The sequence below is a fragment of the Vespula pensylvanica genome, chromosome 5 (assembly GCF_014466175.1).
Source record: "Vespula pensylvanica isolate Volc-1 chromosome 5, ASM1446617v1, whole genome shotgun sequence".
Taxonomy (NCBI): domain Eukaryota; kingdom Metazoa; phylum Arthropoda; class Insecta; order Hymenoptera; family Vespidae; genus Vespula; species Vespula pensylvanica.
In genome coordinates this window covers 3,705,091-3,719,735 of record NC_057689.1, presented here as the reverse complement: position 1 = coordinate 3,719,735, position 14,645 = coordinate 3,705,091, and the positions used below count along the sequence as shown (strand labels likewise).

Sequence of the window (14,645 nt, the reverse complement as noted above, 5' to 3'; positions counted from 1 at the left end):
AACTCGATTTGCGGGAAAAATTCGAGCTTCGCCAGAAATTTGAATTTTTAACAGAAGAATATGACTTACTTGGATGTGTTTCAATTTCGCGTTATATATTAATATAATTTCAATGGTAGGATTAGATAGTGGGTGAATGAATAAGTATGTACTCATATTTTTGTTTTTTATTTATTTATTTTTGATCTCTGTTACATTTACATTAATAGAATCTTATTAATAATTTTCTTATGTAACTAAATTCTTCTCTGAACTTATTACTAAAACTATGAATATTAATTTTGATATATTTTTTGAGGTTCTTGTAATAGTCTTCCTTGTTCTTAAAATATTGGGATGTTGAGAAAAACTAAGTAATGTGAATCTTGTATAATTGCCGTGACGCGTTGAAATAAGATTGTTCCTGTTCTAGTCCGCTCATGCATTATTTTCTTATCTATTTTTCCGTGTTCCTCACTTCTGGCGATTTCTGGAAAATAAATGTTTATCTCATTATATTTTCATATCATTTTATATGACGAAGAAAATGTGACACATAGACAGGTAGAAGAAACAGATTTACAGAATAAATACCAGAGGGCTCTATTGTATCATAATGGCGAGAATTCACGAGTTACTTTAGAAATTTCCTAGGTTTTTAATCGATAGTCGGTCTAGTTTTTTTACAAAATGAAATTCCTCGTGTGCGTAATCGACTATGATTTTTATTACAGAGATGAGTTCTCTACTCAGTCGGTAAATTATGTATCTTGTCGAGCAGTTGAACACTGTCATTTAATTTTTTCATTCGGCGAATGTAAATGGAATGCGATAAGTTTGTAACAATCCGAATTGCCGACGGAAATGATAAAATCTTGTTACTAACGATGATAAGGATTATTACATCACGACTAATCATTGACACTTCGAGTTTTGAAGTAAATTGAAGTCGGAAATGAGTTCTTACAAATCATATTAAATTATCTATGCTCGTTTTTTATTGCAAATTATGACGAACGATTTCCAAACGATTAAACGAAAAATATGAATTATTCAAAGATGCATCCTCGAGATAATTATGCTTGACTTTTGACCTTTCAATTATTCTCTTTGCAATCCAATTAAAGTATTATCAAAAGTGCATTCTAAACGAAGTAAATTGCTGATGTGAAGATGTAACGTTGAAATAATTTTTGAGTATCGTGTAATATCAAAAAAGGAAATAACCAAGAAATAGAAAGAAAACATGAAAAAAGAAAAAGAATAAAACGGACAAAACTAAAAGCGTATTTCATGATTACTATATAAAATTTTAGAAAGAGAGAGAGAAGAGAGAGAGAGAGAGAGAGAAGAGAGAGAGAGAGAGAGAGAGAGAGAGAGAGAGAGAGAGAGCGTATTTCATGATTACTATATAAAATTTAAGAAAGAGAGAGAGGAAGGAGAGAGAGAGAGAGAGAGAGAGAGCGTAAAAGCAAAGTGAGAATGAAAGATAAAACGATAGAGAGAGAAAGAGTATCCGGATCAACAAGTGTCGAGCTTCCCCCAAGTGTGTAAGAAGAGCAAAGAGGAAAGCAGCTCCACCATTCGTAGTTATATTGATGCCAGTCGGGTTGCCGGTAGCGCAGGCGCGAAAACGCGAGTGGATTGGTACGCGAACGGGCGGGGGTTTCACGACGAAATGGTCGATATTTTAGCTATAGTAGGCTATAGTGGCGCGAGGCTCTTTCCCGAGGCCAGTCCTAGTCCAGTCTCTCTTTATAATTGTCGCGAAAGAAAGGGCCACACGCACACATATTGATAGAGGAGAGAGAGAGAGAGAGAGAGAGCGAGAGAGAGAGAGAGAGAGAGAGAGAGGGCGAGAGAGAGAAAGAAAATAAGAAAGAAAGAGACAGCTGACAGAACTAATCGAGAGAAGAAGAAAGATAGAAAGCAAGAGAAAAAGCAAGAAAGAAAGAGAGAGAGAGAGAGAGAGAGAGAGAGAGAGAGAGAGTGCGGGCAAAAAAAAGAGAGATACATTGGTCCTCCCTCTTATCGCGATAAATCGAGTCTCGATCTCCATCGAGATTCGTTGTCTTTCTCTTAGTAGAGTGGTTAAACAAAGTGCAAACGGTAGCCTGTGTTGGATCCTTGACGTCAGAGCAGCAGCCCCGTGTCGTTCAAGGATACATCGTCTTCGTAGAAGGTACGAACCGATGGAAAACTTACAACTACTATTTTTCTTTAGATAGATTTAAATCGAAAGAGAAAGAAAGAGAGAGAGAGAGAGAGAGAGAGAGAGAGAGAGAGAGAGAGAGAGATAGGGAGAGAACGAAAGAGAAAGGAAGAGAAAGGGGAAAGAGAAAAGTTTAAAGAGAGTTTTGCTATCGAAATTACTTATTTCGTGTTTGAAGGAAAGGCTTGTCGATAGGCGTGCTTATTGATTTCCTTCGTTCTCTCTCTCTGTCTCTGTCTCTCTTACTCCCTTCTCTCACTCTCTCTCCTTCTCTTTTTATCTCTATCTTCCCCTTCTCTTTCTATCTTTCTATCTATCTATCTGTCTCTTTTTCTCTCCCTTTCTCTTTCTCTCTTTCGTCATTTCCCTATACGTTCTCTCTTATTACCCGGACGATAAAAGCTGCGGGTATGTTCGTTCGTTCATTCGTTCGTTCATTCGTTCAGAACAGAAATGACCCTGTATTTTCCTTTCCTCCTTCTCTTTCCGTTTCCTACGTGGCGTCCATGTTTGTTACTTGCTAGAGTAACAGTACGGATGAAGTAGAGAGAGGTAGAAAGAGAGAGAGAGAGAGAGAGAAAGAGAAAAGTAGAAGCAATACGAGAGAGGGCGATAAACGCGTTGGAAAAGACGATCTTCTCTCATGATTCGAAACATTCGATTAGAGTTACGTTGCATTTATGTATTTGACTCTTTCTTTCTCCTTATGTCATTGCTTATAATCGAGATGGTCGAAGGGAAAAGGGCAGATACGATAAGGTCCGTTTCCTGTTGGCCTGCTTTCCGTAACCAAGAAGGAAGGTCGCCCTTGTAATTATAACTCCGTATAATTTTTCTCTCCCTCTTTTTACTTTCCTTTGTTTTCTTTTTTCACGTTCGTTTCTTCTTCCATTCTTCTCGTTTCACTTTTAACACGTCGCCATCGCGCTCGGGGCACGACGAACTTACTTGCCATCAGCTGATCGATCGTTAATGCTCGTGAATTTGTCGAATATGAAAGGATTTCTATTACGTTATATGAAGAAATTTTCAAGACGATTGAAGATGATTGAAATTAATTAGATATGATAATCATCTCTGTTCAATAATCTTATTAACTATTATCGAATTGGGAATAGTAATGGTAAAACTCTTTTTCTTTTTTGAAATTCTATTACCTCCATCCCTCTCAAATCTGTAATATACATACATGTATATGTATATGTATATATACATACATACATATGTGTGTGTGTGTGTGTGTGTGTGTGTGTGTGTGTGTGTGTGTGTGTGTGTGTATATATATATACATATAATACTTTTCTTGCTCTACCAAACCGAGATTAGATGTCACGCTCCAACCAGAGGCTCCATCTTTCGCCGGTGCTTCCACAGACTACTGAAATCGAAACCGTATGGGTGGTACGGACCGGGGGATGAGAATCGATCTTCCAAAAATATTTGATACCTTCCTACACGTTAGGAATCAACGAGCTAATGTATGTGTGTGTGTGTGTGTGTGTGTGTGTCTGTATAGTTTATTTCTATATACGAATATCTATACACATGTACTTGTCTATATAGATATATATAATTATGGCATGCTTGGAGAAGTAACGATTCGAAAATGCTTCAATTCATTATCCTTCGTTTTTAATTTTAATGAAAAGAAAAATGTTAAAGAGAAATGTAAAAACGTTTAATCGATCGATTTTTTCAATTACATTTTTCCGAAAGATTTCAATGATTTTCGAGCGTCTAATACGTCTCGATAATTTTGTCGAAAGTTACGGTCTTGAAAATTCATCATCGATTTTCTTATTGAATGTCAAAACAACGTTTTCGTTTGCTTCGAACATCGTTCTCTAATTAAAAGCGAGCTCCTACAATTTTCGTATAATTCTCTCATTACCGTTGAATAGTTTCTGCTAACGTATATATATGCATATTATATGCATGTAAATATATAAGGTCTCAAGTATATATTTATTTCTAACGAGAAAAGCGTTGAAAGAATTTGTTGAAGAGATATTCTAGTTATTTACATTCGAATATATTTATACTTTTAACGCTATTATTTATCTAATGTTTAGCACAAGTTGCATAGCTGCGGTTAACTAAAACTTTAATTAACTCGTGCGCGAATGAAGATAAGGTTGACGATAACGTTTCTGTAGGAGTATTAATAAAAAAGAAAAAAAAACTTTCTCTCTATTTCTCTCTTTCTTATGGCGATACAAGAAATTACGTCAGTTTGCAAGAGAATTTTGAACTTGGAAAATTGGATCATGAGATTACATCTTTGACGAAGGAAGCTTTAACGGGAATGATTAAAAAGAAAAATAGGAAAATAAAGAATAATTATTTTCTACGTTTATTTCATGCCAATATCAAAGATTATATATCATATTATATATACATATACTCATGCATATGTTTTATTAATTTTATTATTAATACGAGAATGAAAATTGAAAAACGGATATTATAATTACATATGTTTACGTCAAAATATATGACACGAACAGACGATATCATTATCACGGACCTTGTCCTGGTTTCTACGATCGTTCCATTTTAACGTATGAGAGATCCTGTTTGCGCGAACGAACTTTATCATGGACTCTACCTTTCTTCCATTCGAATAAAAAAAATATGATATGCATACGTACATACATACATACATACATACATACATACATACATACATACATATATATATATATATATATATATATATATATATGAATAATTTCGATTGATAAAACTCATCTTACGACGTTAATAAATGACTTAAATAACAAATTCGATTGCTTTTTATCTAAAAAATAAAAACGATTACATCTTCTTTTATGTAACATTAGTAAATATTACATATATTGAAACTCGAAGATGAAACGGATAAGGGTGTCTATAGTCGAAGAATCTTGAACGTATCTGGAGTAACTTTACTGTCGTTCGAGTATACTACGATCGATAAAACCCCTTCCACTGATCTAAAAACTTGTCCATCGTCTGTTCACCCCCTTTTGCGATCACTTATTTATAGTGATCGTGATCACCGACGTCGGCTGTCTCAGACGACGAATTGTTCTCTTGTCATTCAAGAAAAAGAAAGAGAGAGAAAGAGAGAGAGAGAGAGAAAGAAAAGATGCTTTTTTTTTGTAATCTGAAGAGAGGTTCAATCGAAACGTCAAAAGCTAATGGATCGATAAAGCCGACGTAGGATATAACCAACGCCATTTTATCAAGGCAATCGTAATTGCCAATTTAAAGAGACCTCGTATAACGTACTATTATTTCGTATTCTCTAGTAAAGCTTCTTTCATTTAATTTCTCTTCTTTAAAGCAAAAGTCCTTCTAAGAATGTCTGCACAAGTGTCAACTCTATGATAAATCGATGTAGTTTTATTACCTCGAAAAATTTTCCTATTAACTTGAAAGTTATGCAACTACGTATATATATATATATTTTTTTTTCTTACGACATTTATTACTCAAATTTTTTATCTTCTTGTTTTTTCTTTTCTTTTTCCTTTTTTTTTTTCATTCCTCCAACTCGTCATGACGAAACCAAACTCATTATTATAAAATTAATCGTTTCTTTCTAAAATTGATCGTCACTTATTCCTCTAGTTCCGTATTTCTAATCATTCGCGTAAGTAAAATATCATCAACATAATCCCTACGAGCGTCACGTTAAAAACTTATGTATTCACGTAATACTCATGCCAATGTGTATCTCTAGATAAATACATACATATACACGTTCTTATCGTAACACGTTTCGACTCTGGTCTAGTCTACGAGTAGAAGAATGAGAAATAGCAAGCTAAACGTCATCGAAGAAATGGAGGTGGTCAACGATAGCGTATGAATGAATTTTCCTTGCGAAAGATTACGTGAAACTGGGTCACCGGGTATACTTGACCGTTCCAACGCACAAATACTCGTACACGCTTACATGTATATTTTATATGTACATATATTATGGTTATTACTCGTTTTTTCGATGAAAGAAAGGAATTAATTATTTGTTTCTATACTCATCTTAAATCAAAATGACAATGAATACTATCCAAAATTATTCTGTTAAGAGGAATTAAAGGAATTGTAACGATTGGTTGAATAAAAGGAAATGAAAAAAAAAAAGAGGAAATGGAACACCAATGTACATATATGTAGAAATAAGATGGATAATATACGCCTATGAGTAGCGGAAAATAAAGGCTTGCACTTATTTACTAAGCATGTCGTTGTGTGTACGAACGAACGAATGAACGAACGAACGAATGAACGATATCGTCTTGTTACAAAAAGATCCGTAGTCGAAACGAACGACGGGGGACAAGGAAACCGCAGAAGTCGCCACGTCGTCGTGAGCTCGAAAACGCGTCTATTGTTGTATATATATATATATATATATATATATATATATATATATATATATATATAAAGTTTACATTATATCTATATATCTATATATTTATATATTATATATATATATATATATATATATATATATATATTCTCGGATTTGTGAAAGACGGAGCATCGAGGCGAAAAAGAAGAGAAGAAAATAAAAGTAAAATAAACGAGAAAAAATAAAAAGAAATAGAGAGATAAAGAAAGAGAAAGAGAGATAGAAAGAGAGATAGAAAGAGAGAGAATAAGGGCGTGATGATATGCGTTTGTCTCAAATCTGTCGAGCTCGAAAAATTTTTCCCTACGTTGGGATTCATTCGTATGGTAGACTGTCGTTGAAAAATAAAAAAAAAGAAAAGAGAGAGAAAAAAGAAGAAAAAGAAAAAAAGGAACGAGGAACAACATCGTGAAAAGTGGTGATTGTGGTGTTGGTGTTGGTGTTGGTGGAGAGTGGTGATGGTCAAAGGGCATCAGAAGGGCTTGTCCAAAGCATCGCCCATTAAAGACTCCGTTTTGGTTTTACGTACGCGGATGGCCCGAATGATGTCCATTGTTGAGATTACTTCGCCGAACCAACGTCCGGTACCGCAATATCCTTGTCTATTTATCTATTAATCTATCTACCTATTTATCTGTCTATCTATCTGTCTATTCATCTATCTATTTATCTATGTATTTATCTATCTAAGCCTTATCTGTCTCCATTCCTGATTTACTTTCTTCAATTGTCTGACGATCGTCCGAGAAAATATTGAATAAATACGCAACATTTTTTTATTTATTTGCATATTAAGTAAACGCATATTTCATATTTTATTTTTATTACGTAAGAATATATTAATATTTTAAGATTAGATCATTTCGGATGGGGAAGGTGAGATTGGTCATATTTAAATGAGATGATTTTTTTTTAATCAATTTTTAAAAATTTTTTCTGACAATCGATTTCCTCAGAAAAAGAGTGTGTGCGAGAGAGAGAGAGAGAGAGAGAGAGAGAGAGAGAGAAAGAGAGAGAGAGAGAGAGAGAGAGAGAGAGAGAGAGAGAGAGAGATCGTCCTTGGTCCTTTTTTTGGCATCGAGGTCGTGGAAAGAGAGAAACTCATCGGGTCACGGTTCCTTCGGGAAATGAACGTAAACCAGAGGGAAAATCGTTTTCTATTCTTAGCTTTTCTGTCGAAGCTATCCGGTAGCTCATTAAAAAAATCTACATTTGTGGGTAGAAAGACGACGTTTCTGGCTTATCTCTTCCTCTTTCTCTCTCTTTCTCTCCCTTTTTCTTTCTCTTTTTCTCTTTCTTTCTCTCTTGCTAGAAATTTCAACAATGTCGTAGTAAAAATTAACAGACGATTCTGGACTCTAAGGGATTTCTCAACATATTCTATCGCATATTCTTTATTTTTGTAAATGTGCGCGCGTATGCGTGTGCATACGCTCACCTATCTTTACTTACTCATATATCTACTATCTTACATCTAATATCTTCAATATATTGGAAGTATACTGTCTCAGAGGCAACCAATTGATATTTGGACTCCTTTGAAATAATATTCCTTCGATCAAAAGTTACTATCGTCGCGTTGTCTAGTTCGATAAGGAAACCCAACGATCATTACCGATAGATATGCATTGTACGTTGAACGTCGTAAAGGGCTCAAAAGGAACGAGAAACAATAGCGATGCTAGAGAGAAAGCGAATAGTTTCATATCGAGCTTATCGTAGGTGTTACACAGCCACGTTTCCCGCCGACACGTGTAAAACGATAGGTAGATTGTAGATTCCGTCGAAGTATTCCGTTATAGACTCATCTGTTGCGTCTAGCTTTTACTACTCGTTCGCGAACGCGACAACGCGTTTCGCAACTATTTCCCATTATTTAGGATTATCACTTGTTCAGAAAGATAAGGATGAATTGAAATTTTCGATTTTAGTAGACATTTCTTACGTGACACGTAAAAGAGATATTTCTATTCGGCCGGAAATATAATTACGCTTTGCGAGATAGATACAATGTAAAGTAAAATCTGTAATATATGTAAATTTGTTTACTTATTTTTTTGATCATTTATTAATTTTTTTTATTCTTTCCAGATGGCGAGCCAAGATCCAAAGTGGCAGAAGGATGCCGCGGATCAGAACTTCGATTACATGTTCAAACTTCTAATAATCGGCAACTCGTCGGTCGGTAAAACGTCTTTCCTCTTCCGTTATGCGGACGATTCCTTCACCTCGGCCTTCGTGTCGACCGTCGGAATCGACTTTAAAGTGAAAACGGTCTTCAGAAACGATAAAAGGGTCAAGCTTCAAATCTGGGTCAGTATAATCGCTATATCTTTGTACAGGTAAACGTAATATATTCTGCATTCGAATACATGTATATTTGTTTCGTTGTACATATATATATATATATATATATATATATATATGTACAACGATATATATATATATATAGACTGGTATGTAGCCACACATGTATACGTATACACACATATTGCATACACGTTGGTCTTTCATATCATGGATGCTTTCAAAGCCGTAACGCGCATCTGTCGTATACTTACGATATCATATATATATATATATATATATATATATATATCATATATATATGTCTAAGATGAACTTTATACGCGATACTCGACTTCAATTAAACGTAACTAAATAGCGAAATAAAAAAATTATAGCGAACTCGGTCAAAGCTTAAGTAACTTTAGTTATTTATTTCCGTGATATTTAATAAATGAAAAAATAAAGCAAAAAAGAAATGATATATAGAAATACGGCTAAAGTTTTGACTTTCGGTTTAAGAATTCAATAATTTTTAGAACAAAAAAATTTATTTATAAAAAAATAAATACTAAAAGTGCATATATGTATATGTATGTATGTGTGCGTGTTATATGGAATTTAACAATATTGATTGTAAACATTGTTTCAGGACACGGCCGGCCAAGAAAGATACAGGACGATCACAACGGCCTATTATAGAGGCGCAATGGGCTTCATCCTGATGTATGACATTACGAACGAGGAGTCCTTCAATTCGGTGCAAGACTGGGTGACGCAGATAAAGACCTATTCGTGGGATAATGCCCAAGTAATCCTCGTGGGCAACAAGTGCGACATGGAGGACGAGAGGGTGATCAGCTTTGAAAGGGGTAAACAATTGGCGGACCAATTAGGCGTGCAATTTTTTGAGACATCCGCTAAGGAGAACATCCAAGTGAAGGTACATATTAAATGAATGACGGAAAGAAAAAAATATTACGGCGTCATTTTTATTTCCTTTTTTGTTCGTCTCGTTTTCTCTTTTTTTTTTAATTTTCGAATAAATTTAGTCGATCGAGCTATAATGAATGCATCTTGTGTTGATAATATTTTGTCTCTCTCTCTTTCTCTCTCTCTTTTTTTCTCTCTCTATATTAATTATTATTTCATCTCTATCTCTTCATCTTAAAAGATCGAGACACCGTCGATCGATTTAATGGACGACAGAGTAAAATCCAATTAAACCGTGCTAAATCGTGAAACTATTAATTATCGTCATCGGTAATATTTCCTTAATAGGAAGATCCATCGAATCTTCGTTTAACGCTGTTAAATTTATAAAAAGAAAGGAAAAAGAAAAAGTTAAGTAAGGAGATAGGCACGAAGAAAAGGAAATAAGGCTGGAAGGAAATTAATCTCGTTAATGGACAAAAGGAAAGTTTGCATAGAGACAGCGACTACCGTTTCTTGCCGATGTCTCTCTGTTGCTTTATTCGCTCGTGGGCGTACACGTTCGGGTGAACCGATGTGTACCGAGCTTTCCATTACCATCGATCCATTGTCCTCGACTGCCAACGTGTACGCCCATTAATCAGACTCCCACGCGCGAGAAATAACCGATCGAAGGGTACCGATCGATAAGAGTTCTCTACGGTCTCCGCGCCGACTCCACGATTTTTTTTTCTTCTTTTTCTCTTCTCTTTTTTTTTCCCTCTTTTTTATTTTTCCTATGGAAGAATGAATAAAAGAGGGAGAGAGAGAAGGAATTTAGTTTTCTTTACGAGTTCATTCGTTCCATAAGCATTCAAATTAAATTATGATCCGTAATAGTATTCGAAGAACGCTTCATTATTTACTACTCTCTCTTTCTCTCTCTTTTTCTTATATATACTTTATGTAGACTTTAGGAATACATACATCATAGTAGTTAAATGCTTTAAGGCGTAAAAGCGTTACGATTCTTTTTATGATTTCGAAAGATACATTAAACTGAACTTTATTATTATTAACGACTGCTATTCATTATTTTGATTGCCATTCTTCAATGATTTATAATGCTGCGTAGAGTAACAGATAGTTATACGTTTTTACGATTATTTTCTAGCAACTAATAGAGACTTGAAAACAGAGAGAGAGAGAGAGAGAGAGAGAGAGAGAGAGAGAGAGAGAGAGAGAGAGAGAGAGAGAGAGAGAGAGAGAGAGAGAAAGAGAGAGAGAGGGAGAGAGAGAGAGAGAATAAGACTTCTCGTTTTATATCTCATTTATGTTCATCTCGAAGCTTTTATTTTCCAGTTATGCGAAGATTCCTTCCCTCTTTACTTGTTTTAATGAGTTCGTTAATAATTAGGTCGCTTCGAACATAGAGCTACTGTAAATCAATTATTTTCTCAAGCTAATGAGGACTTTCACGCGGCTGTTCATACATTGCCCGCGAATTTTTTTCCTTTTTTTCTTTTCTTTTTTTTTATGTACGTAATAATTATTCGTTAATTATATATATATATATATATATATATATATATATATATATATAGTTACCGCTGTTAAATGGAATTGAAATTGTAAATGAATTAACGATAATATTATACGTGAAGATAATAATTTGATTAAAATATATCATATATATCGACGAGAAATTTTTTATCCTCCTTTTTCTTTTTTTTTTTTAACTTCTTCCTATCATTCTAAAAATAAAAGATAAAAAATATAATACCTCTCCTTTTTAGGATGATGAATTGACGAAAATAAATATGACACCTTCGTTTTATTTTTTTGACAGGCGGTGTTCGAACAGCTGGTAGACATAATATGTGACAAGATGAGCGAATCGTTGGATAATGATCCGACATTGATGGCAGGTGGTGCGGGCCAGGCTAAGGGTCAACGACTCACCGATCAGCCAACCAATCCATCGAATACTAATTGCAATTGCTAAGAAGAAGTAGAAAGCAAATGATGACAGAGCGAGAGAGAGAAAGAAAGAGAGAAAGAGAGAGAGGGAGAGAGAGAGAGAGAGAGAGAGAGTGAGAGAAGAAAAAAAGGCGAAGAGAGGAAGAGAGAAAGATAATATGTGTATGAGTGTGCGGATGCATGTGTATGAGAGAAAGAGAGGAAGAGAGATAACGAGAGAGAAAGAGAGGAAGAGAGAGAGAGAGAGAGAGAGAGAGAGAGAGAAAGAGAGAGAGAGGGAGAAAGAGAGAAAGAGAGAGAGAGAGAGAGAGAGAAAGGGAGGAAAAAATCGTGCTATTTGCACGTTACGCTGGCTCTAGCTAGTCTTACCTTCTTCGTCGTTCCTTTGTCCGTTATTATATTAAATATTATTAAAATTAATATTATTATTATTATTATTATTATTATTATTATTATTATTATTATTATTATTATTATTATTATTATTATTAAATGATCTCTCGTTCGGTTCGTCGACATTTTTCATTCTTTTTCCCTTCTCTATCTTTCTCGAAGCGAAGAAATGGAAAAGAAAAAGAAAAAGAAAAAAAAGGACAGAATATATATATACATATATATATATATATATATATATATATATATAGCATATATGTATGAGTATATATGCATACGTACGTGCGGATGAAAGCGTATATGTGTATATATTTGTATGTATTTATGTATAGATGTACGACGGTCGTGAGCCGATCATGCTGACGGTGCCGACCCCCTCCCTCTTCTCCCGCCATCATCACCACCGCCGCCATCGCCGCCGCCCCACTTTTGGAGCTTTTGTATGTCTTTCTCCGAAATTATCGGAGTTTCGACGTCGTCGTTCTTTTTTTCGACTCTTCGATGATGAAAACAAATTTCATGTGTTACAAGTTAAAAAAGTAAAAAAAGGAGACTAGAGAGTAAGAGGAGGGGTGAGAGAGAGAGAGAGAGAGAGAGAGAGAGAGAGAGAGAGTATATCGATAATATTCAGCACACGACGATGATATAATGAGGACTCGAAATTCGATCGAACTTAACCGTAAAATTAACCGCGTCAGCTACTCACTTCTGTTGGAATTTGGGACGAGCGATTTAGAGCAAATTCCGTAGTACGTTCTATTCCCATGTCTCCTCCACCTCAATCGATGAATTCCGAACAATTTGTGGGAGATCTGTTTCCGATCTATCTTTCCCTCTACCTCCCTCTCTGACTCTCTCTGTCTCTCTCTTTCTGTCTTTCTGTCTCTCTGTTTTTCTAGTTTACTCTCTCTCTTTCTTTCTTTTTTCGACTTTGACAAAATCGGATTCGAATGCTTCTAATATTAACGAATATTCGAGAAAGAGAGAATGATGGGAGAGAGAGACTGAAAGAAAGGGAGAGAGAGAGAGAGAGAGAGAGAGAGAGAGAGAGAGAGAGAGAGAAGGAGAGAGAAGATAAACGAAAATGAAATTACTTTTGTCGCTTGTTAATGAAACATCGTCAAATTTCAAACGTGTGAAACGAGAGAGAGAAAGAGAGTTTAGAGTTTTCTCTTTAAAATGCGTTCAAACGAGGTCTCTCGTGATACATGTATGTATACGTATGTATGTATATACATAACTACTTATAAAATATAAACACACACACACACACACATATTTATATGCGTGTATACAATCGAAATGGATGGATATTTATGCGTTAAACGTTAACCAAAGATTTGTTATTAATTAATTAAATCGTATATTATCGCCGATAATAGAAATTTCGAATCGAAAGTACGACGACGTCGATTAAAAAGAAAAAAAGAAAAAAAAAAACACGCGTACGCGCACGATCTACAATCCTATCGCGCCCTTTTTAAAGCTCGAGTATCTCGCAAAAGGCTTGGTACACGTGGCACACGAGAATATTTCGTAAGATTATATGTGTAGGTATATATATCGATGACGGCTGAAGTAAGTACGTCGAGCTGAACGAATTTCTGTTTTTCTTTCTTTTATCCCTTTTTGTTTCGTTTTTCGAGTATCGGGAGGGTGGCGTTGATACTACACATATATGTACATGTTGAACGGTTGAATATGTATATGCATATATGTATATTTATATAATATATGCATATCGTATATGTATATAATATATAGATATACACGTATAAAAATCAATGTTTAAAAATCGCTCCGAAATAAAACAGTGTAATATTAAGGAGTTCCACTGAAACCATCGACGTAATGATAATAATAATAATGATAAATAATAATAATAATATAAATATAAATAATAATAATGATAATGATAACAATAATGATAATAATATTATTAATTAAAAAAAAAGGAAAAGAATAATAATAATAATAATAATAATAATAATAATAATAATAACAACAACTGAAAAAATGTCATAAGAGAAGAAATATTGTCTCTTCTCCCTCTTCTTCGTCTTCTTCGTTTCCTTCTCTTTCTTCTTCACTCGTGAGAGTCAATAAAAGAAAACTCTCCTGCGAAATTTACACCTACTCGCGTGACCGTCCACATGTAACTGTCGGATCGATTTCGAAAAGAACGTCAAAACTACTTTCCCCCCTTCACGAGCGTGTTTCTCCTTGATCGATTTACCCACTTACATACATACACACACACATATATATATATATATATAAACAAAACTATTGACGCTTTTTCCGTACTTCTCCATTTTCATATTATATATATGTGTATTCGTCTATCTTATATTTTTAATTTTCTTGACTGTCTTGTTCTTTCGTTTTTTTTTTCTTAAGAACGAGAAAGAAAGGGGTGAAAGGAATTAAAATTATGAAAAAAAAAACAAAAAGAAAGAGAGAGAGAGAGAGAGAGAGAGA

General features: G+C 34.5%; 1 protein-coding gene across 3 annotated transcripts; it reads left to right on the top strand.

Annotated features, from left to right (window-relative positions):
* Positions 1-1,923: 1,923 nt before the first annotated feature.
* Positions 1,924-13,584, top strand: LOC122629296 (ras-related protein Rab-3). Of its 3 annotated transcripts, none has more exons than XM_043812578.1 (5): positions 7,041-7,177; positions 8,685-8,906; positions 9,532-9,822; positions 11,641-11,802; positions 12,497-13,584. In XM_043812578.1, the coding sequence occupies exons 1-4, from the start codon at positions 7,052-7,054 to the stop codon at positions 11,794-11,796; spliced, it is 795 nt and encodes a 264-aa protein (XP_043668513.1). In that variant the 5' UTR covers positions 7,041-7,051; the 3' UTR covers positions 11,797-11,802; positions 12,497-13,584. The 3 variants fall into 3 exon arrangements, 2 of the variants coding, with proteins under 2 accessions (XP_043668515.1, XP_043668513.1); XR_006327216.1 differs by lacking the exon at positions 12,497-13,584 and adding an exon at positions 12,003-12,281 and having other exon boundaries at positions 7,042-7,177; positions 11,641-11,885; XM_043812580.1 differs by lacking the exons at positions 7,041-7,177; positions 12,497-13,584 and adding an exon at positions 1,924-2,161 and having other exon boundaries at positions 11,641-11,884.
* The last annotated feature ends 1,061 nt before the right edge of the window (positions 13,585-14,645 follow it).